The sequence below is a fragment of the Pinus tabuliformis genome, chromosome 5_2 (assembly GCF_031772625.1).
Source record: "Pinus tabuliformis cultivar Carrire ecotype Pingquan chromosome 5_2, CPIR1, whole genome shotgun sequence".
NCBI classification, from domain to species: domain Eukaryota; kingdom Viridiplantae; phylum Streptophyta; class Pinopsida; order Pinales; family Pinaceae; genus Pinus; species Pinus tabuliformis.
In genome coordinates, this window is record NC_142306.1 from 187754458 (window position 1) to 187779744 (window position 25287).

Sequence of the window (25287 nt, forward strand, 5' to 3'; positions counted from 1 at the left end):
GTTCCACTAATGAGCAAATTGCAAACATCTTCACCAAAGCGCTTGGAAGAGAAAAGCTTGAACGATTTAGAATGATGCTTGGACTCACCAACATCCCTTCAGATTAAGGGGGGAATGTTGACACCTAATCATCAGGATTGGGTGAATAAATATAATTGATCTAAATAAATAATAAGAGATATGAGCAGTCATCGGGAGATGAAGTGAACAGTCTCCCTCGTGTATATAATAAAGACCAACCTGAAGGAATAATATGAATTGAATTCGTGGAGTTACTACCTGGCCTGACAATTATTAACCAGTTTTCCTAAGTTAGACTTAGGAAACATTTAAAAGATGGTCAATTAATTTAATTGAGCTATCTCTAGGTAGAGTTTCCATACACGATTTATGGGTTTTGGAGAACTCATGTGTTTTAGCCTCTCCACAAAGTTTGAGACTAGAACACCATCGGATGCTACAAAAACTAAAAAACAAGCCCATGCAACCAAGTTGAGGCATTTCTTAAAATGGAGGCTTACAAAGCCAAACGAGCACAACTTAAAGCCAATTTTCACTAGCTAAAGACAAGGGAAAAGCCAACTAAGACCTTCTTCAAAGCCCTAGCTACCAAGGATGTTGTGGAAAACATCACTACCCTCAAGGTTTTGTTGGACATGTACTTATCTTTTGAGTTGCTATAAATGTGTTTACATCATTGTAAGGGTGCCTTCATGTGATGTGGGGTGCATGGTGAAACCCTGGCCCCTTAGTTGTATCTTAGACCTTTTGGTTGATGACATTTGGAGAGATTTCTATAGGTGGTTGCACGACCTTGGACTTGATGCTAGATGTGGAACACTCCTTATGGAGGTGGTCAGCTTATGTGGCATTGATACCTTGTACATGGTGTGCATGTTGAAGAGGATGGTTGCTTCCATGGGTGTTCAATTCACCTTACACGAGGAGTGTTGGGTACTAAGAGGGAGGGTGCTTAACCCTAGGAGCATTTGGGCCAATTCGTATGCCTTAAGAGGATGAGCAGTTGACTTGAGGATACTTGGTAAAAAATCCAAGCCTAGATAGTTATTTTCTCTATGATCTTAGTTAAACAAGTAAATTGTTGAATCTAATCAATGAAAAAATTAAATTTTAAACTGCAGAATCAATCACACAGTGGCTGGAAATTAAATATCAAAAGCATCAAAATAGATTCACACATACATCGGTAAATTATTCTTCAATTTTAGCTTTTCATTCCTTTGAAAAAACCTAACAAGGAAACCTTCACATTCTACTAAAACCAACACTTGCACGATCAACAAATCACATTCAACTAAGTTGTATGACCTACTGAGAAACTACGACTTGTCTGTACAACTATATGGAACTCGATGTATTGCATGTCCATACAACTATATGTATCTACAATGCACGCCTACTACTATACAAGTGATCCTCCTTTTTAAGTCGATCTTCTCTCTCTCTCTCCCCTGGTCACTCAACCAACTCAGCCATTCAACTATGCCTAAGCCCTCTATCTTAATTTGTCTTGACTCTTTACATTGCTCGTTATAACCCTAATCTATTTTAGGATTAATCCTAGTCTAGGTCATGCATCCATTAAATACACTTTATTAGACTTAACAACTAAATATAAGTCTTTTTACTTTTTTACTAAAGTGAATTACAAGATAGGATTACTTTTCGAAAATAACTCAAACTACTTCTAGCACATTCACACTAAACTTGTGCACAATGTCCTGTCCAAGCTATATTTTTCAACACTCCCTCTTAGCAAGGAGTAATTCTGCACCAATCCAAGTCCGTCTAAATACCTCAAGCTTCCCTTTTGCCAAGGATTTGGTTAGAATATCAACCACTTGTTGATCCATGAGAATATATTAGAGCTTCACTACTACATTGTAAACCCTATCTTGTATGAAGGGATATCTAATCTCTAAATGCTTGAACCTGTCATGAAACACTAGAATCTCAAAGAGTTAGATACAACTTTAATTGTCACAATAATGATTATCGGATCCAACTGTTGATCAAACAATCTTACAAGTAATTTGTGAAGCCAAATGGCCTCACAACTAGTACTCGGTGTCATGTATTTCATCTCTACTAAGCTAAATGTCATGAAAGTTTGTTTCCTACTAAACCAGTATATCATCATTGATCCCAAGCAAAAGTAGCACCCTAAGGTGCTCTTCTTGTTTATTGTATTGCTTTCTCAACCAAACTTCAAATACCCTTGCAACTTCACTTCACCATATTCAAGATATCTCAAACTATACTACAATACGCCTCTCAAATATCTAAGCACATGTTTTTTCACTACCCAATGCTCCTACCTTGGCTCCATCATGAACGAAATCAAGGTGTTCACTACAAAACATATATCTGGCATGGTGCTGACCAAATACATCAAGGAACATATCAAATACATGTACATCATGGGATCCACAAATTTTGAATCTAAAGTTGTCACCTCCTTCAAATTAGTGATAATGGATATGGCCATAGTTTTGTAGTCCTCCATCCATAAACCTCATCGAGATCTCAACTACATACTTACCCTACTTAGGAAAATTTCCCTTGATCTCTGCAAAACCTCCAACCCCAAGAAATAATGCATCATGCCAATGTCCTTCATCTCGAACTTAGCTACCATGTCTACTTTGCACCCTACAATGAGCTTCTTCGCACCTTTAAGCAACAAATCATCTACATACAACACCAAAACAAATAGATCAATCCCAATAAATATGTAATATAAGTTAGGATCTATTTCACTTTTGTGAAGCCCATACTTTACAGATATCCATCGATCCTAGAATACCATGCTCTTGGTGTCTGCTTGAGTCCATACGAGGCTTTCTTAAGCCTGCAAACAAAGGAATCCTTCTCATTTACCTCAAATCCCTAAGGTTCCTCTATGTACAATTCTTCCTCAATGATCCCATTAAGGAAAGTTATCTTCATATCCATCTAATGTATCCTCCATCCCATAAATGAAACTAGAGACATATCCGCTCTAACGAATGTGTACCCAGTGATTAGAGCAAATATCTCCTCATAGTTCACTCAATCTTTACGGGAGAACCCTCTCGCAACGAATCTCACTTTGAACTTCACAATGTAATCATCTGTTGAATGCTTGATCTTATAGAACCACCTAGAACTCAAAACTAACTTCCCCTCTGTTCTTTGCACTGTATCCCAAACATCATTCTTTAGGATGGAGATGTACTCCACCATGACATCTTGCCATACCTATTGGTTTACTTCCTCTTGAAAGCTACAAGGATCAAAACCTAGAATCTTGTATAATAATGCCATATAGTCTGGAAACTTATTTATGTTAGAAAATGTAACTATGTTTGGTCTTCAATAATGTACTTGAGTCATTATGTAATGTACTTGTCAAAAGAATAAAGAAAAGAATTTTTATTATTGTAAAAATGACTTATTAGAGCGTGGGTTTCATGCTTGGGTCATCATTATATTAGTCAAAATCCCCATTGTGGACTCCTAGGATTAATATTGAGTTTATAAAGTCATTGTATATTCGAAGAGACCCTTCTTGGGCTTTCGAATCATGTAAAAAGGTTTTGCATCAAGTCAAATATGAATTATGTGTCCTCCACATCATGTCGGCCTAAGGACCCCCATTTGACCCACAAGAAGCCTATATTGAAGGAGGTCGAAGTCATTTGAATCACTCACTCACAAGGAAGTTCGATATCTCAAGAATAGCTGGAGAAGTGCGAAGTCTGTTGCCAGGAGGACAAAAGAAGTGTGAGTTTGGAGGAGTCTCTAGAGAAGAAGAAAATCGAGCTTTTGGTGCCTCTCTCTCTCTGTTTCGTGGTCTGGGTTGGGAGTTCGAAGTCTCCTAAGATTTCGCAGTTGCTGAAAGTTGCATGTTGCCGGAAACTGCATGTTGTTGGAAGCTACTGCCTAGTCAAAGGTGCTGGAAGGGGTCGAAGATCTTGGAGGCTGACATGGTATGGAGGGAAAGTCTGGTCTTGGTTTAGGGTAAAGAGTCTCAAAAAATACTATTGAAAGGAAGAATTATCTTCACTGGGTTTTCCCCTCGAGGGGGGTTTTGCCCTGGCATGTGCCTATATCTGGTGTCTCTTGTTTTTGTGATCTTCATATATGTATAATTGCTTGATGAAAGATAAGATAATAAAGAAGTAAAAAGAAGCCAACACGCTCACAAGTAGTTATCAAGGAAGGAGAATCAAACCCTAGTAACATCTTTGATTTTCCTACATGGTTTTAGAGCTAAGGTCAAGAGAAGTCGAAGATCACTTTGTTGGCATGGATTCTCCCTCTTTGGTGAACTACATAAAATTGGGTTTCAACTCTGCTGGAAGATGGATTAAGAAGGTCATCTACTACTTATTCAACAAAGTCAAGAGTCAAGGATTATTGGTTGCCCTTACAAGTTCTTTCACTGATGACAATGCATGGATAATTGACAGTGGAGCATCGAGACACATGACAAGTGAAAGCAAGCAACTTCACACACTATCAAAGGAGTCATCCTCTCATGCAGTGGAATTGGGTGACAACAAAAGCTATGTTGTTAGAGGCCTGGGATCTACATCATTGAAGCTGGATAATGGATCGAAGTTGCATCTCAACAACATTCTTTATGTTCCAGGTTTGAAAAAGAATTTAATTTCTATTTCTTGTTTAGAAGATAAACGGGAAAGGATTGTTTTCGTTGATGGAAAAGTATTGGTTTGGGGAAAAGACTAGCATTGATAAAGCTAGGGTTATTGGAGTTCATGAAGGAAGCCTTTACCGAGTTATCACTCCATCTCCTCAAGCTTTGGTTCATATGGAAATAACTCTGATTGAACTATGGCATCGAAGGTATGTCCATCTTCATTATAGGGTCATCCCTACTCTTAGTCAACTGGTTCATGGTATTCCTGATATGAAGTTAGATCATGAAGGTGTGTGCAAGGGATGCTCTTTGGGGAAGCATACTAGAAAGCCATTTCATCATAGTGAATCTAGATCTAAAGAAATATTAGATCTCATCCATTCCGATGTATGTGGGCCCATGTCTAACAAAACACGTGGAGGACATCTCTATTATGTAACATTCATTGATGACCATTCAAGGAAGACATGGCTCTACCCTCTCAAACTAAAGATGAAGTATTTGATAAATTCAAGGAGTTCAGGGTTGAGGTGGAAACCCTAACCGAAAAGAAGATAAAGACTCTAAGGTCTGACAATGGTGTGGAATACACCTCTAAAGAGTTAATTGCATATTGTAAGGATGCAGGTATTAAGAGTGAAGCTCATTGTTCCCTACTATCCCAAACAAAATGGATTGGCCGAAAGGAAGAATAGGTCAATTGAAGAAGGCATTCGAATTATGCTCCTTGATCAAGATCTACCGAAGTTCTTAAAGGGTGAAACAGCGATGACTGTCGTGTACGTTCAAAATAGAAGTCCTCATAAGAGTCTTGATAATACTACACCCTAAAAAGTATTCACACGAAAGAAGCCGAGTGTGTATCATCTCTGCATATTTGGAAGCATATATCCATGTTCTGAAAGACAAGCGAAAGAAGTTGGACTCGACAAGCATCAAGGGAATATTCGTTGGTTATAGTCTTTCCTCAAAAGCATATAGAATTTACATAAAGGAAGGAAGACACATTGAAGTAAGCAGGGATGTCATATTTGATGAGAATCAAGCTTACAAGAAATCAAAGGATATTCCTATTGATTCTGATGACAAAGAAGTTCCCGTATTTGAAGAAGATGAAGTTCATCATGAGAACTCTACTACAAATGATGAAGAAGGACCAAGTGAGCCTATTCAATCGGTGGTTATCCCAACCACAAGGAAGAGGCCAAATTGGTTGAGAGCTACATTAGAAGATGCTGAAGGACATGAAGCTGCAAAAGGGTCCTCCAGGGAAAGTAAGAAACCGAAAAGGTATTCTGGTTATGTTGCATATATGACAAAGTTAATTGAAGCCGAACCATCTACGTTTCAGGAAGTTGAGCATGAATAGGTTTGGAAGAAAGTTATGCAGGAAAAATATCAATCCATCATGAAGCATGGGGTTTGGGAAATCGTTCCTAGACCTAATGACAAATTCGCTATCACATCGAAGTGGATCTATAAGATCAAACATGTTATTGATGGAAGTATAGACAAGTACAAAGCAAGGTTCGTCGCAAGGGGTTTCTCTCAAAAGGAAGGCAATGACTATGAAGAAACCTTTGCACCTACAACAAGGTACACTACCATTAGATCGTTGGTTTCATTGGCTGCTACAATGGGGTGGAATATCCATCAAATGGATGTTAAGACCGCATTTCTAAATGGGACCATTGATGAGGAAGTGTACATCGAACAACCTGAAGGATTTGAAGTAAATAGCAGGGGCTCTCATGTTTGCAAACTCAAGAAGGCCATATATGGCTTGAAGCAAGCACCGACGGCATGGTGATGCATATCTTCTCAAAATTGGGTTCGTGAAGAGTACTATTGATCCGAATCTATATATTAAGGTCGTGAATAATGAGCCCGTCATTATTTTATTATATGTGGATGATCTATTCATCACTGGTGTAGAAAGAAGAATTCAAGAATGCAAGAAGATGTGGCCACTGAATTTGAGATGAAGGATCTAGGACTGATGCATTACTACCTAGGATAGAAGTATGGCAGAGACCTGGGGAGATATATTTGGGGCAAGGAAAGTACATCATCAAGTTATTGCAAAAATTTGGGATGATGGACTCCAAGTTGATGGTTACTCCTATGATCACCAACCTCAAGAAGTTGAGGAGCTCCAACTCTAGTCTCGTGGATCCTACCTCATATCATCAGTTGGTGGGTTCCCTGATGTATCTGGTAAATACTAGGCCAGATATATGTTTTGCAGTGAACATTCTTAGTCAGATTCAATTGGAGCCTCGCCATGATCATTGGATAGTTGCCAAACATATATTGAGGTATCTTCGTGGCACTATACATCACTGCCTAAAGTATGATAGTAAGGAAGTCAAGCTAATTGGCTTCACAGACTCTAATTGGGGTGGCAGTGAGACTGATGGAAGGAGCACTACCAGAGGATGCTTTAGGCAAGGAGCTGCTATGATCTCATGGATGAGTAGGAAGCAAGATCACGTTGCATTGAGTAGTGTCGAGGCAGAATATGTGGCTGCGTGTGAAGTAGGAAAAGGGGTTGTTTGGTTAAGGAAGCTCCTGACTGATTTGTTCAAGAAGTCTTTGGGTCCTGCTATGATTAATTGTGATAATCAAAGTTGTATCAAGATGTTTGGAGATCTCGTGTTTCATTCGAGGACGAAAATATCAATAACAAGTTCCACTTTATTTGGAATTTGGTGCAGGATGGGATCATAAAGTTAGAGTATGTTCTAACAGATGAACAGATAGCAGACACTCTGACAAAGGCTCTTCCTAATAAGAAGTTTGAATATCTAAGGAACCTGCTAGGTTTGGTAGATATTGGTGATTGTATTGATGATAAAGAAATGGAAGAGATTTGTTGAGGCTTTGCGAGTGAAGCATTGCCTGGGGAGACATCAGGTCGGCACTATGTGTTGATGTCTGGAATCCCAGAATTGAAAAGGTGGTGTTGTTTATTGAGCTTTGTTTTTGGATACACACTTGTATGTTTGGGTTGGTGGTTAGCAAGCAAGCCTCCAGGGGTTGAAAGCTTGAGTCCACCTTAGTCCCACTTGGATAGATTGCCCTGGTCAGGAATCTAGTCCATGGCATTGCGGTGCCTAAATTGTTGAGTGACTGGTTGGATAGATTGCCCTGGTTAGGAATCTAGTCCATGGCATTGCGGTGCCTAAAAGTTCTTCATGTTTTCATATAGTTTGAGATCTTCCATTGTATATGTACATTATGAATACCTCCCTAGTTAAGAGGGAGTGTTAGAAAATGTAACTATGTTTGGTCTTCAATAATGTACTTGAGTCATTATGTAATGTACTTGTCAAAAGAATAAAGAAAAGAATTTTTATTATTGTAAAAATGACTTATTAAAGCATGGGTTCCATGCCTGGGTCATCATTATATTAGTCAAAGTTCCCATTGTGAACTCCTAGGATTAATATTGAGTTTATAGAGTCATTGTATATTCGAAGAGACCCTTCTTGGGTTTTCGAATCATGTAAAAAGGTTTTGTATCAAGTCAAATATGAATTATGTGTCCTCCACATCATGTTGGCCTAAGGAAGATCAAGTCGACCTAAGGACCCCCATTCGACCCACAAGAAGCATATATATTGAAGGAGGTCGAAGTCATTTGAATCACTCACTCACAAGGAAGTTCGATATCTCAAGAAGCGCTAGAGAAATGCGAAGTTTTTTGTCGGGAGGACAAAAGAAGTGTGAGTTTGGGGGAGTCTCTAGAGAAGAAGAAAATCGAGCTTTTGGTGCCTCTCTCTCTCTTTGTTTCGTGGTCTGGGTTGGGAGATCGAAGTCTCCTAAGATTTCGTAAGAATATCGATTACCTACTCATCGGTCCCAATATGATGGAGCCTTATTACTCCCCATTGTACCATATCCCGAATAAAGTGGTATCTGATATCAATATCCTTGGAGCAATCATGAAACACGGAAGTCTCAGAAAGACGAATCCCACTTTAGTTGTCACAGAAGATCACGGTGGTATCCAGCACATGTCCAAACAACCCACTAAAGAGCTTCCTCAACCAGACAGCTTCACAGGAGGCCAAACTAGCAGCAATGTCTTCAACCTCAGCAGTGCTTAAAGCAACCAACTTCTGCTTCCTGCTCATCCATGATATTGAATCAGAACCTAGAGAGAAGCAACATCCCGATGTGCTTTTGATCGACCACACTCCCAACCCAGTCTACATCAGAGTAACCATGGAGCCTCACATTCCCGACAGTGTATCTCAATCCAATGTATATGATGAGGCTCGTACTTGGGCAGTTGGTTCTTCATGACAATCTAGCAGTTAAGGATCGACTGCATGGTATTAGCTTTTAGAATGGATGTTACATAGTTTTCCATAAACCAGCCTAGATCCATCTTAATTCCGGATCTATCAAGCGTCGAGAGGGATCAAATCTCTCGAGGTGAAAACCTCTTTTTTAAGTGCAAAATTTGAGGGAAGGTTTGCACATCGAGAGATTTGATCCCTCTCGGCACTTGATAGATCCAGAGTTAGGATGGATCTAGGCTGGTTTCAGTCATGTGTGGACAAAGAAAATCTAACGAACATATGATTAATTTTATCAATAATATGTAAACTCATTTAATATTAATATAATCATTTTAAATATGCTAAATATATCTCAAATTAATCTGATCATTTTAATTTTAAATTTTCTTAGTTACCTCAGTTTGTTGAGATGATAACTATTGTTAATAACTTTAATGACAAAAAATGAAATAAAAATTTTGGATGTAAAGTGAAAATGTAATAGTGTTGAGTGATAGAAAATGTGAATAATAAGAATATAGTCAATTACAAATAGTCTTCATGGTGATTAATCTCAAACTATTTTCTTCTACTATTCTTATTGTCACCCTTGTTACTTTTGTCATCTTTTCATATCGATTGTCATCTTTTCATATCGATTATATGAAAAGGAAAGGTTAAATTGTAAACCATTTAAATCTTTAGCTTGAGCTATTGTAGTAAACATCATACCTTGTCTCTCTTTCTCTCCAATATTACTAGGTTGAATTACTATAACACAAAAATCAATGTACATTGTCAATAGTTTTTTGTGCTTACACTGAAATCAATGCACAATGTTAATCCAATCACTTTAAAATTAATGTACCATCATACATCCAATTAAATCAAATCAGAAATCAACATCTACACTGAAATAAATGCATCTAATGCAAGAAATCAAATAAGATTAGAAAATAACATTTACACTAAAATCAATGCATCTAATGCAAGCAATCAAATAGGATTAGAAATCAACATTTACACTCAAATCAATGCATCTAGTGCAAGTAAGCAAATAGGATTATAAATCAACATCTACACTGAAATCAATGCATCTAGTGCAAGTAAAAAAATAGGATTATAAACCAACATCTACACTGAAATCAATGCATCTAGTGCAAGCAATAAAATAGGATTAGAAATCGCCATCTACACTGAAATCAATGCATTTAGTGCAAGCAATCAAATAGGATTAGAAATCATCTAAATTGAAATCAATGCATCTAGTGCAAGCAATCAAATATTATTAGAAATCAACATCTACATTGAAATCAATGCATCGAGTGCAAGCAATCAAATAGGATTAGAAATCACCATCTACACTGAAATCAATGCATTTATTGTAAGCAATCAAATAGGATTAGAAATCATCTACATTTAAATCAATGCATCTAGTGCAAGCAATCAAATATCATTAGAAATCAACATCTACACTAAAATCAATGCATCTAGTGCAAACAATCAAATGGGATTACAAATCAACATCTACACTGAAATCAATGCATCTAGTACAAGAATATTCTTCCCTCTCTCCCCCCTCCATCTATATCTATATCTCCCTCCATCTCTCCTTCTTTGTCTATCTATCTCAAACCCCCAAACACACGCGCTCTCTCCTCCATATCTATCAATCTCTTCGTCCCTCTCTCCATCTCTCTCTTCTTCCCTCTCTTCACTTTCCATCTATATCTCTATCTCCCTTTGTCTCTCTATCACCCCCAAAACATACACTCTCTTTTTCCAATCTATCTATCTATCCCTCCCTCCTCCTCTCCCTCTCTCTCTCTCTTCCCCTCCTATCCCTCTCTCCCGCTTTTATCTCTCTTCCCTCCTATTGTGTTAAAATTGGCAACTAGGGCCAAACTCCATGTGGGTCATTTTATTAATGGAAGCTGATATTTTTCTTGGATCCCTCTCATCGAGAGGTGTAAGATTGATCTAAAGATCATATGATTCCGATAAGTATTCATGGAGATATGAATTTATTTGTGTTATGGGACAATTCGTCAAGGTCAACCAACAACCAAATAAACCCCACTTGTGCTCAACGTTTTAATATAAATAGAGGTGGCCTTCAAGTCATTTCAACACACTTGGGATCTCTTCCTCTCTACTTGTCTTTGGGTTTTAGTAGGAGGAGAGATCCTAAGGGATAACGCTGCCCTAATCCAGAGGGCAGATGCCGGAACTGCCAGGAGTGGCCGGAATTGCCGGAACTGCTGGAACTGCCGGGAATAGCCGGAATTGCCGGAACTGCCGGGAACAATCAGCACTGCAGGAATTGTCGGAACTGTCGGAACTGCTAGGAACTGCTGGAATTGCCGGGAAAAGCCAGAATTGCCGGGAACTGCCGGAACAAGCAGGAAAGTTGACGCAGAGGGCAGAAGCCGGAACTGCCGGGAAATGTCGGGAACAGTCGGAACTGTCGGAACTTCCAGCACTGCCGGGAACAACCGGAATTGCCGGAACTGTCGAAACTGCCGGGAACAGCCGGAACTATCGGGAACTGCCGGAACAGCGAGAGCATCTGTCTCCAAAGGAAAGCAGCGTGCAAGGGACAACTAACTAACATTGGGACAGTTGTATGGTACTTAGCAACAAATACACCAAGCATGCAATGTTACAGCTAGCATGCAAGGGACAGCTAGCATGCAACAGCAAGCATGCAAAGGACAACAAGCAAGCAAGATGCAAGCAGCACATAGGTCAGTATGGCAACATGGTGCAGCAATGGCACATAATGCAGTACAGTGATGGGTATAGTCATGATTAATGAAGCATGATGAGATGCAGCATAGTGATGATGGGTGCAGCACGGTGAAGTGCAGCTTGATGACGAAATGCAGCACAATGATAGGTGAAGGAGTCACCTTGGAGAATCAGCTGAAGCAGCATGTCTTCAACTGATCTCATGTATCATCTTCTTAGAGATGATCTATGCTCTTATCTAGATAAGTCAAAGTGTTGACTTTTGTTGTAAACGTACTATCTCTCTCTCTGTTGAACTATTGAAGAACATATAAGAAGAATTGACCAAGGGTTTCCCCACATTGGGGTTTGTCCCTGACTAGTGCCACATCTTGTGTCCTCTTGTCTTGGCTTGTCTTCTGCGATTTATGTTTATGTTCTATCTGCAGTTTACTTTAATGCTGATGTGATTGCTAATCTGGAAAAGATATTGAGCTAACTGTGAAAATTGAAATAAATTGCTCTAAGCATAGAACATACCTAAAATTTAACATGGTATCAGAGCTGAGGTGAAGACAATGCCCAAGCAAGAGTGAAAGAGCAATCACCGAAGACAGTTGGGAAAGGACAAAAGGATCAGTGGATTCCTCATCCCTCTTCAAATTCACCGAGGGTGAAGTCAAAGCAGAGAATATTATCATAATAGCGCAGCAGAAGTTTTTGATGGCCTACCTAAAGATCACTTCATTGGGAAGTCCGGATCTAAGGGTGGAAGGAAAGGCAGATGCCTTGGTTGCAATAAGTTTGGCCATTATGCGAAGGAGTGTCTAAATGGCAGAGACACATCTCTTGATGAAGATAACAATCATTCCAAGGACATCTTCAATGATCAAAGGAATGACAGGTAATGCAGGTCATCAAGGAAATGGCCGACTCTTCAAAGAAAGCAAAGAACCCCAAGTATGAAGAATCAAATGTTGTTTTGATAAGATAAAGAAGCGTTATCTTGTACTGGCCCTCTCCTTCAGATTCTTTGGGAATCTGGCTTATTGATTGTAGTGCTTCAAGGCACTTCATCGGATAGTAGGGTGCACTCTCTAATTTGGTAGAGATGGAAACAATCGTGGGATTATTCTTGGAGCCGATGCCACCTTTCCCAGAAAGGGTGTAGGGAATGTTACCCCTCCATTCTTGATTCATTTACAGAATCTCTTTTATGTACCTGATCGCAAGAAGAACCTGGTGTCCATTTCGACAATGGAAGTCAAAGGTTACAGGGTGGCACTCATCGATGGAAAGGTACGTGTTTGAAAATAGAATTTTCAAAGATGTTTTTGAGTTCAGGGTTGTATCAAGTTGCAGGAAGTCCACTGGGGACCATGTCCATTAACACATAGCACCGGAGGTCTGTGAGTCAGATGGTGACAAGGATGCCTGAATTCAAAAAGAGCATGAAAGTACATGTCTGAGATGTACCGAAGGAAAATCTTACAAGGGGACCATTCCCCTCATGTAGCAGGTCCACAGGTTTGGAACAACCCGAGGGGTTTGAGATTGATGATCAGGAATCTCACGTATGCAGGTGGAAGAAATCCCTCTATGGCTTGAAGCAAAACTCCCGGGCGTAGTATGAGAGGATTGATAGCTGTCAGATGAAGCTGAGATTCACTAAGAGTGAAGCCGATCCAAACCATTATTTGAAGGTTGTGGATGATAGACCTCTCATACCAACACCTTATGAGGACGACCTATTTCTAATAGGTGCAGACCCTCTCATTTGCAGAAGTAAGAGGGAGTTGGATTCCGAATGTGGAATGATAAACTACAAGCCTGTGACTACCTCGAGGATCTTAACTTTCAGAAGTTATATGGTAGTGATGTCGAACCAGATTTGGGAAATGCCTCTGAGTTTCATAAACTCATTCGCGTTGATGTTCTTGGTGAACTTCCGTCCGGACATATGTTTTGCAGTTAGCATGGTGAGCTCATATTTGGTTGAGCCTCACTGGATTGGTGCCAAGAATCTTCATCTTCGGGCCACAATCTCTCATGGATTGAGATACACTGCCGGAAATATGAAACTGCATGATTATTCGAATGCTGACTGGGCAGGCAGTGTGGAGGATCACTAGAGCACTTCTCAGTGCTGGTTCTCTTTGGATTCTGCTTCGATATCATGGATGAGCAGGAAGCAAAAGTCAGTTGCTATAAGCACCGCCGAGACCAAATACATAGCTACGAGTATGATCTCGTGTGAAGCTGCATGGTTGCAAAAGCTCTTAAGTGAGATGTTTGTACACATGATGAATACCACTGTGATTCTCTGTGACAACCAGAGGGGGGATTCGATTATTGAGGAATCCTGTATTCGATGATTGCTCCAGTAGATAGACATCAGATACTGCCTTATCTGGGATATGGTAAGTTGATGAGCGAGGAGGCTCCATCGCATTGAGACTGATGTACAGGTCGCAGACATTTTGTCAAAGCTCCAGGGAAAGGTCAAATCTATGACTTTCCCGAACGACTTGGAGTCGTTGAGAGACCTTCTTATAAGGGTCCTACATGTTGCATGCATTGAGCTCTGGGAGCTCTGGGGGGTTTGGGGTACTTACTAGAGCAACATACAACCACAAGGCGACTCACCCTCCCTTGGTGGTGCACTATGTACAAGATGACAGGTTCAACCTTCCCTTGTGATACCCCGTGGCGACTGTGGAACAGGATGATTAGTTCTCCTGTGGGCCGGGATGATTAGTTCTCCGTGGCAACTGTGGAACAGGATGATTAGTTCTCCTGTGGGCCGGGATGATTAGTTCTCCTGTGAGCAGGATGATTCTTTCTCCTGTGGACAGGATGATTAGTTCTCCTGTCGAGGCATCCTACCCATGCAATCTAGGACTCATGGGAAGTACCTCTCATCTGCTCAATGAGCAGGGAAATGGGGTTAGGGACCATAGTAGTACTATCGATGGACGCATCGATGTATCTACCGTACTCCCTATGCTAGGATGACCTCCATTGATCTGGGATCAATGAAACTGATCTGGGATCAGTATGAGTGGTTTGAGACACTCTCTTGTGATATTGATCCGGGATCAATAAAGCTGACTTCTGGTCAGCAAGAGTGATGTGACACACTCTCTTTAGATGAAACTGACTTTGGGTCAGTGGATAATGGTATGAGACATTCTCGATCAATTCTTCTTCTTCATGGTTCAGCAGAGCAGAGCAGTGCAGGGCACTGATGGCAGAGATAGTACAATCGGACATATGGATCAGCAGATGGAGTTCTCCCTAGTTGAGAGGGAGTGTTAAAATTGGAAACTAGGGCCAAACTCCATGTGGGTCATTTTATTAATGGAAGCTGATATTTTTCTTGGATCCCTCTCATCAAGAGGTGTAGGATTGATCTAAAGATCATCCGATTCCGATAAGTATTCATGGAGATATGAATTTATTTGTGTTATGGGAGAATTCGTCAAGGTCGGCCAACAACCAAATAAACCCCACTTGTGCTCAACGTTTTAGTATAAATAGAGGTGGCCTTCAAGTCATTTCAACACACTCGGGATCTCTTCCTTTCTACTTGTCTTTGGGTTTTAGTAGGAGGAGAGATCCTAAGGGATAACGCTGCCCTAATCCAGAGGGCAGATGTCGGAACTGCCAAGAAAAGCCGGAACTACCGGGAATAGCCGGAATTGCCGGAACTGCCAGGAACTGCCGAAATTGCCGGAACTGCCAGAAACTGCCGGAACTGTCGGGAAAAGCCGAAACTGCTGAAACTGCCGGAACTGCTGGGAACTGCCGGAACAAGAAGGAAAGCTGACACAGAGGGCAAAAGCCGAAACTGTCGGGAAATGCCGGGAACAGTCGGAACTGCCGAAACTGTCGGGAACAGCCGGAATTGCCAAAACTGTCGGAACTGCCGGAACTGCCGAGAACAGCCGAAACTGTCGGGAACTGCCGGAACAGCCAGAGCATCTGTCTCCAAAGGAGAGCAGCATGCAAGGGTCAACTAACTAACAGTGGGACAGTTGTATGGTACTTAACAGCAAATACACCAAGCATGCAATGTTATAGCTAGCATGCAACAGCAAGCATGCAAAGGACGACAAGCATGCTAGGGACAACAAGCAAGCTAGGGACAACAAGCAAGCAAGATGCAGACAGCACATAGGTCAGTATGGCAACATGGTGCAGCAATGGCACATAATGCAGTACAGTGATGGGTACAGTCATGATTAATGAAGTATGATGAGATGTAGCATAGTGATGATGGATGCACCATGGTGCAGCACGGTGAGGTGCAGCATGATGACGAAATGCAGCACAATGATAGGTGAAGGAGTCACCTTGGAGAATCAGTTGAAGCAACATGTCTTCAACTAATCTCATGTATCATCTTCTTAGAGATGATCTATGCTCTTATCTAGATAAGTCAAAGTGTTGACTTTTGTTGTAAACGTACTATCTCTCTCTCTCTGCTGAACTATTGAAGAACATATAAGAAGAATTGATCAAGGGTTTCCCCACACTGGGGTTTGTCCCTGGCTAGCGCCACATCTTCTGTCCTCTTGTCTTGGCTCGTCTTCTGCGAGTTTACTTTAATGCTGATGTGATTGCTAATCTGGAAAACATATTGAGCTAACTATGAAAATTGAAATAAATTGCTCTAAGCATAGAACATACCTAAAATTTAACATATTGTCCTCTCTCCCTCTCTCTCCATCTTCCTTATCACTCCCTCTCTCTCTCTCCACCTCTCTCTCTCTATTTCTTTCTTCTAAGCTCCCTCTCTCTCCCCCTCCAACTCCATCTCTCCTTCCCTCCCTCTCTCCACTCTCTCACATCCCCTCTCTCTTCCTTCCTCTCTCTCCCTTTCTCTCCCACCTCTCTCTCTCTCTCTCTCTAACTCTATTACTATATCCCTCCCTCTCTCCTCTCTCCTTCTCGCCCCCATTCTCTCCATCTATCCTTCTTTGCCTCTTTATCTCACCCCCAAACATATACACTCTCTCTCCATCTCTGCCTTGTCACTCCCTCTCTCTCTCCACTTCTCACACTCTATGTATTTATTCTTCCCTCCCTCTCTCCCACTCCAACTCCATCTCCCTATCCCTCTCTCTCCCCTCCTCTCTCTCAAGTTCACTCTCTCGTACTTCCTCTCTCTCACTTTCTTTCCTACCTCCATCTCTCTCTTCTTCCCTCTCTTCACTTTCCATCTATATCTCTATCCCCTTTGTCTCTATATATCACCCCCAAAACATGCACTATCTTTCTCCAATCTATCTATCTATCCCTCCCTCCTCCTCTACCTCTCTCTCTCTCTCTTCCCCTCCTATCCCTCTCCCCCGCTTCTATATCTCTTCCCTCCTATTGTCCTCTCTCCCTCTCCCCCGCTTCTATATCTCTTCCCTCCTATTGTCCTCTCTCCCTCTCTCTACATCTTCCTTATCACTCCCTCTCTCTCTCTCCACCTCTCTCCCTCTATTTCTTTCTTCTAAGCTCCCTCTCTCTCCCCCTCTAACTCCATCTCTCTTTCCCTCCCTCTCTCCACTCTCTCTCTCTCTCTCTCTCTCTCTCTCCAACTCTGTTACTATATCCCTCCCTCTCTCCTCTCTCCTTCTCTCCCCCATTCTCTCCATCTCTCCTTCTTTGTCTCTTTATCTCACCCCCAAACATACACACTCTCTCTCCATCTCTACCTTGTCACTCCCTATCCCTGCCTCTCCCCTCCTCTCTCTCTCAAGTTCGCTCTCTCGTACTTCCTCTCTCTCTCCCCCCATCACTCTCCTCCTCTCTCTCAAGTCATGTCTCTCGTTCTTCCTCTCTCCCTTCCTCTCCTACCTCCCTCTCTCTTCTCCATCTCTCTCTCTCTCTTTGCCCTCCAATCCTCTCTCTCTCTCTCTCTCTCTCTCTCTCTCTCTTTGCCCTCCAATCCTCTCTCTCTCTCTCTTTTCCCTCCAATACTCTCTCTCTCTCTCCAACTATGTTACTATATCCCTCCCTTTCTCCTTCTCTCCCCCTTCTCTCTATCTCTCCTCCTTTGTCTCTTAATCTCATCCCTAAAAATACACACTCTCTCTCCATCTCTCCTTTGTCACTCCCTCTCTCTCTCCACTTCTCACTCTCTATGTCTTTCTTTTTCCCTTCCTCTCTCCCCCTCCAACTCCATATCTCTCTCCCTCTCCATCTCTCCTTTGTCACTCCCTCTCTCTCCACTTCTCACTCTCTGTCTTTCTTTTTCCCTTCCTCTCTCCCCCTCCAACTCCATATCTCTATCCCTCCCTCTCTCCTCCTCTGTCAGAAGTCCTCTCTCTCATCCTTCCTCTCTCTTCCCCCATCTCTCTCTCTCTCTATGCCCTCCAATCCTCTCACTATCTCCCTCCCTCTCTCCTTCTCTCTCTACCCCCTCCATCTTTGTGTCTCCCTCTCCCTCTCTTACCCTTCTCTACCTCTCTCACTCCTCTCCCTCTCTCTCTCTTTATTCATCCTCTCCCCTCTCCTGCAGTTTATCTCCATCTCTCCCTTGTCACTTCCCCAATCTCTCGACCTCTATCACTCTATGTCTTTGTTTTTCCCTCCCATATATATCTAGAGGTAATGTATATCATGATATATTAATATATATTATGATATACAAATTTAATATTGTATTAATACAAAGTTATTAAATTTAATAGTATTAATATTATAATATATTAATATGAATATTAGATTTAATAATAATATTAATATTAATCTTTTAATATTAATATTAGGGTTAATAATATTTTTATGCATGTTATTAATAATAATTTGGCCCATAGACTTGGTATATAATTAGATGTTGATTTCTAATCCTATCTGATATATTTTGTTTTTTTACCATTCTTCTTATACCTCTTTTATATTTATTTATTTACCATACCTCTTTTATAAATATGGTATTTGGCCCATGGTATTAATAATTATTTGTCCCATGGTATTTTGCCCATAGGCTTCACCTAAATAAAACCTCTTTTTTGAGTTTTCGTAAATATAAAGAGGTTTATGGAGTAAATATAAAAAGATGTTTTATTTATTTACCATACCTCTAGTTTATTTATATTTTTATTTATTTACCATACCTATAAAAAAAGTTTTATTTATTTACCATACCTTTTTTTTGAGTGTTCATAAACCTCTTTATATTTTAAATTTATATTGTGTTTATACATAATAATAATTAGATTGGTTTTTAAATAGGGTCGACATTAGATTAAAAATGTTAAATGTTAAACATTACGTAAAAAACAGTTTTATTTATTTACCATACCTATGGTTTATTTATATTTTTATTTATTTACCATACCTTTTTTTTGGGTGTTCCTAAACCTCTTTATATTTTAAATTTATATTGTGTTTATACATAATAATAATTAGATTGATTTTTAAATAGGGCCGACATTAGATTAAAAATGTCAAATGTTAAACATTGCGTTTACGTTTACGTTTTTATGTGAGATCTACCCCATACTGGGCTGTAAAGCGCCTATCGGCGCAAAAAGAAACAAATAAGATTATTATATGGGACTACATGGTTGCTAGAGTTTTTGGGTCATGGATTGCTGCTAAGTACACTACCATTTCATTTCCCCTCTTCTTTGGAAAGGGTTCCTTCTAAAGGATAAATGGATGATCCAATTGGCAAGGAGTATCTGGGATGTGATCCAACTCCAAGGCATTTCCTTCTTATATAAAGGACAGTGTCAAGCAACCTTTCATCACACAACTAATCCAGATCATTTCAGAGAATAAACAACTTTTAGATCAGAGTAATTTTAGAAAAGGTGTAACTTAATCTTGTGATCAGAACAAGAGCAGGCATACTTGCGTTCTTCGCTTATGAAGGGAGAGGGCACCTGTGTGACCATCCTTTGTCTTAATGATGTAATATTCTTGGTGTCCTTTTATATTGTTTAGAAACTATACATCTGATGCATTTTCAAAAGAAAGGTTGCTATCATAGCAAACTAGGAAGTTGTAATGATGTTTAAAAGATATTACCTCAAAGCTTTTGCGTCGTACTAGAGCCTCACGTGCAAGATTATCGTCTCCTTTCTCCAGTGCAAGTTTGGCTCTACGATACCTGTTCACAAGGATAAATTACTCAACCCAATTGTAAGCTAAGCTAGTTCAACAATTTTAGATCGAAGGTTGGCAAAAACAACTCACCAATCATCTGCAGCTTGCTTTGCAGATTTATATCTGTTCTCCAATTGTTTTTGAGAAGCTAAGACCTTAACAATGCCAAAGAATTGTTCAGTTGTATTTACATGTAAGGCAATGCATTTATAACCAATGGGTATATTCTTTAAAAACAAATACCAGTATGTCTATCATAGCTTCCTCATGTTCAGGATCAAAGAAAAATTCCTAACGATGGCTTCCATTGAAATTAAACCCTACTTCACAACACTTTACATCATTGAACGTTGCCCTCTGCACCTATTAAACAAAAGCTGCAGCTAAACCTGTGCTGTAGCTTGCCGCATCTTTATCAAATCATTGTTCATTTCCAAAACAGTCTGTTCCAACATCTTTTCTGGGTCTTCTACACTGCTTATAACTGCATTTGCATATGACTGTTGTCAACAGAAAGGAGGAAAGGTTCAGCAAGGAAAGAACATTCTAAATATCTGTGGAGAAGCAACAATTAATGGGAACCAAGGTCACTCAATATTATTTATTATATTGCTGTGACAGATAGAATTCAATGAGGCTTAGTTATTCTATGGTCTACGGTCTACCTTACCTTTACTAATCTAGCAATACGCTCAAAGATGTTCATTTGTGCTCCAAGAGCACCTCCAGAATGGTGGTTTTGTACACCATTACTAGAAACAGCATGTTGTAAAGCTGCCATTTCCAAAGCCCACGCTATAGACCACAAAAAAGTCAGAAATTTAATGTTTGATTTGATGATAACACTTGAGACTTCAGCAAATCTGTGTATGAAATTACTTTGCATATACAAAATGAAAAAAGAAAAAAGAAAAAAGCTGGAACGCACAGATCGTTGAAACCAACCAGTTTGAATAAAGAACACTAGCATACAAGTATTGTATTCAGGGAGAAGTGCCTACAGCATAGCCGCTGTAACAAGTTTTATTCAATGGCAATAGGGCAAAGAATACAGGAAAAAGAGAGATGGCTGGTTCAAGCCTTCAAGGTTGTATAATCCATACAGAACACTCATAAAGGAATAACAGACTTATATAAAACAAGTACCTAAAGTTTCAGCTCTAGACAATTATATCAAAGGTTCAAGTGACCTGCCACCCTTGTTCTACAGTTGTGAAGCCATCTAGGATCTGTTCAGCATTACTCAGAGACAGACCACCATCACAGATGAGTCTGTCCTTACGAAAGATAGTTTGCTTGCAACATCATCAAGAGGAGTTGCACTCTAGTCTCTTTCAGTGTTTTAAAACTAGGCCGGTTCGAATCGGATTCGGCCTAGTAGACTGAGCCAGACCCCTGCCCAGGTCAGCTAGGTAGAAAAACCGGTCCGACGGCCGGTCCATTACCGGACACTGATTCAACCGGTTCGGTAACAGACCGGCCGGTTCGCCCGAGCCCGTCTTAAACCGGCCGAGCTAGTCCACGGGGAAAAAAGGCGGCAACTCAGACTTCAAACTCAAATTTTTTTGGTTTTGTTTTTCTTAATGCCTCTACCCCTCTCCCAAGCCTATAAAAGTGACCCAAACCCATAAAAGTGACCCAACCCCCTCACATTTACTCACAGCTATCTCATTGCATTTGTGTGAGCATTTGTGAGGAGTTTGTGAAGAGTTGGAGTTGGTTTTTGTAGCAGTAGTGAGGAGGAGCGATGGGTTTCCCCGTCTGACTCTAATTCAGAGTCTGAGCCAAATGATCTTGCCTTGTTTAGCAGTAGTGACTAGAGATGTTTTGTTGTAGAGACCATTTAGAGCCTCCTTGGTTATGTGTTTTTGTTTTGATCTCTATATATTACATGTATTGGACAGTGCACTGGGTGCCATTTTGATATAATAGATATGTTCATGAGCATACTCTGATCTTGCCATAATAATAGATATATTCATGAGCATACTTTGATCATATGTTCTCTTCTCTCTATATTCTAATGCTTTGAATTTGGAAACATGAATGAAAATCTTTAAAAATATGTTTTTTCATAAATAAATAATTAAAGATTATATATATATATATATATATATTATTTTTTACAACAACCTAATCATTGAAATCAACTAGGCCAACTCGGACTCCGAGTCGACCCTCGGCCGGTTCCGAATCCAAGTCGGAGTTTTAAAACTATGGTTTTGCCCTGTAGTCTAAGTTCCATATCCATTGTACTTCATTTTTGGGTTGGATAATTTTCATGACAGACATTTTTATTAAAAGCCCCTTACACCTGCAGCGGACACCTGTGACTTCAGCGGTCAATTGCTCTTTCTAGTCGTCTCTGTCATGCATATCATCATTGAAGGCATTTCAGCGACACGGGTTTTCAGTTTTAGACGTATCAGACTCAGGAATGGAAAGGTCTTGGTGGTTTTCACAATGATGGAATATAAAAGTCTATACAAACAAACCAACCATCTTTGCATTCATGGGTGATAAAAGGCTTCAGTTGGTAGTTTTGTTACTTCAAGTTAATGCTGTATCAATTATGAATGGCAGCATTTTTCTAATTCTTATGATGGCAAAACAGCTGTAGCATCTTATGCGCCGAATTCGATGATCAAGAGAATTTCGACAGCAGAAATCAACAAAACTAATTACTCCAAACCCATCTCATCAGTATTATAATCACCAAGCACACAAAACTTTTACAGCAAATATAAGTCCTCCTACTTCTTTTAAGTAGCCTGTATGATGGGCGTTGGTAATTGATTAAGTAGCCTGTATGATGAGCATTGGTAAATGATTAATGATTATTAGTCACAAGTTCAATTCCCATTAAGACCCTCAGAATGAACACACAATAATACATCGGTCATAAAGAATTTCACAAGAGAAAAAACCCAACAGTAGAGACGCTACGTTGTATGTCCTGGGGGAGCTAGAACTGACCCTGGGTGTCTTATTCAGCATTATAATAAATGAAACTGGCCCTAATTCTTATATTTTCGAGCACAATTAATACAAGGGCAAGCATAACGCAGAGTATGAATACCTCCTCCATTGAAAAAACTGGAAGTGAGTCCAGGGGAGAAGAGACTGCAAGAGAGACGAATCCTGGATGGAGAAAGCTGGTACCCTTTGGTAGGGCTCATCCTGGCCCTTGTTCTGGATGGCACTTCACATGGCGAATACACCATGCTCAAATTCATGTTGTGGGATGCTGGTAAAACTGACCCTCCCTGCATCATGTCCGTCCTTTCCTGAAAACAAAATTGAAGCTCGAGTACAGGATCGATCAATCCTGTGGAGTTTTGTAGATTTTAATCAAATGAAAGGTGAAGTGGATATGCTTGTGAACCTTAGCGGAGTATACAGCATAATGTGGCTTCTGATTGGTGGGAATATGTAAATTTTCCAGAGTTTTATTACACGTTGCCAAGAAGATTAGCCCATGCGGTGGTAAAGTGAGCGCCAGGAAAGCCAACCCTTGGTGACTAGGTGCCCGTCTTGAGTGAGTGATAAGATGCATCCCACTATGAGGTGACCGTTCCTCTTTCTTCTTTTCGAAGTAATTAGAGTCTAGTGATCTAGACCTCTATGCTAAGACCCATATGCTCATGATGGTAATTTAGAAAGCAACCCTATGCTAATGATGGTAATTTGGAAAGCAAAAATAGTGAAAGTTATGTTTTCGAAAAAATTAATGATAATTTTTTATAAGTATATTTATTAACATCTTATTCATATTTTATGTAAATATTTGTTCAAATTAAGGTGGACTAGGTAAAGAAAGGTTCATCAATTGTTGTTTTACGGGAAGGAGGAGACTGAGGGTTCTGAAGATGGCAAACGCAGCAATCTTCTCCAGCCACGAGAATGGATTCAATGGCAGTACAGTCGTTGGAGGCGACGAGGCAGGACCGGTTACAGCCATAGATCTCTTCAGAGGCGGCCTTAAGAACGCGACGCGGGATATTCCTGAATCCCTCCAAGCAGCCGGTATGTTATTGTTTTTTTGGCCCAACGACAGGAAAGTATTTGACGTTTTCGGCAAAGCAGATTTGCTTGCAGGGCAAAATATTATAAAGGAGGATCTGTTGGTGAAGTCCGAGAAACTCCAAGAGATCAGAGATCCGCGGACAAATTGGTGTTCTGGGTCTAGATCCCATCTCGGGGGCGGGAAACCTTTAGGTTTTGGCTGGATCTATGTAGGATCCGACAGCCTGCTGTCCATTCGGCCTATCTCTCTGCTGACGTCTCTTGTATGTAAGGATTGGGGTCTGCATGTAGCAGATCTGCCCCATCGCACACATGCATGGACCTTTCTCTGCAGCCACAGGCCGGATCTACACTCAGAAATTGGACTGATCTATACAGGATCTGTCAGCCTAGGGATCGTCTGGCTCATCCCCCCACAGTCGCTTCATGCATGCAAAGACGAAGGGTTGCAGGGGGTAGATCCGCATATGTACACTTTTGCATGGCCCAAAACTTGTAGATCCAGGCCGGATCTCTCTAATATGAGAAAGAGTCAAGACCTCCAGGAGCTCAGGCAGCTGATCGGTGGCTATATGCACCGATCCAACATAGGTTTTGCAGATCGCGAAAGGCAAATGATAGAATGCCCCAATAGAAGCTCGGATCTGGAAGATCGCCGACAGCCAGAACACAAGGCAACCAGCAATGTCACCGTTTCAGGCAGAGCAGGAACTCAGCTAGATTGCAGACATCAGGTAACAAAAACTTGTTTCCAGATTTTCATAAAAACCCCAGAGACGAAATCCCATTTAGTATGGGTACATTCAGATAGTACTGTGATGCAGCTGAAGCAGCAAATCTGTGCATTGACTGGATATCCTAGAGAGATTCAACACCTAGTCAATGGCAGATGGTCTCTCCAAGACAACAGAACCATGGGAAGCTATGGGATTAGCCCAGGAGAAACCATTGTTTTGAACCTCAGACTGAGAGGAGGAGCTCCTCCTCAGGGTCAGACAAGCAGCTCAGGGGGAGACAAAAACTCTTCAGGAGAGGATAAAGGGAAAAAGACAGCACCTCAGCAGCAGTCCAAAGGAGGGTCCTCATACAAAAACATTCTTCAGGGTAACAAAGATACAGGATCCTCTCCAGATCAAGGCAGGTATACCCCTAGGCCATACATAGTAGATCAGTTAGGGCAAACCCCAGCCCTAAACTTTGACTCTACAGGCCTCGATGTTTTCGTAAAATCCTATGAAACGCAGGCCCTAATCTGCCGTTTTAACAGTTTCTGGCCTAAACCAATGGATCTCTTCCATTGGATCTTCACCACTTGGACCATGGAATGTGATATACATTTATGCTCCAAGGGTTTTTTCATAGTTAGATTCGCATCCTCGGAAGTCAGAGAAAAAATCATCAGAGATGGGCCTTGGTTCTGGGGAACATCGGGGTTGTTCATGACCCCATGGTTCCCAGATTTCGATC

General features: G+C 40.6%; 1 protein-coding gene across 1 annotated transcript in view; it reads right to left on the reverse strand.

Moving 5' to 3' along the window:
* PTAC4 (plastid transcriptionally active 4) overlaps positions 1 to 23248 on the reverse strand; it is a 161402-nt gene extending 138154 nt beyond the window's left edge. Inside the window, exons 1-5 of the mRNA XM_089436150.1 lie at positions 22874 to 23248; positions 20465 to 20589; positions 20184 to 20294; positions 19885 to 19949; positions 19717 to 19798 (exon numbers count right to left, since the gene is read on the reverse strand). Of these exons, the coding sequence (XP_089292276.1) occupies positions 19717 to 19798; positions 19885 to 19949; positions 20184 to 20294; positions 20465 to 20589; positions 22874 to 23069 (579 nt within the window). The 5' untranslated portion in view covers positions 23070 to 23248. The remainder of the gene's footprint in view (positions 1 to 19716; positions 19799 to 19884; positions 19950 to 20183; positions 20295 to 20464; positions 20590 to 22873) is intronic.
* Positions 23249 to 25287: the final 2039 nt, after the last annotated feature.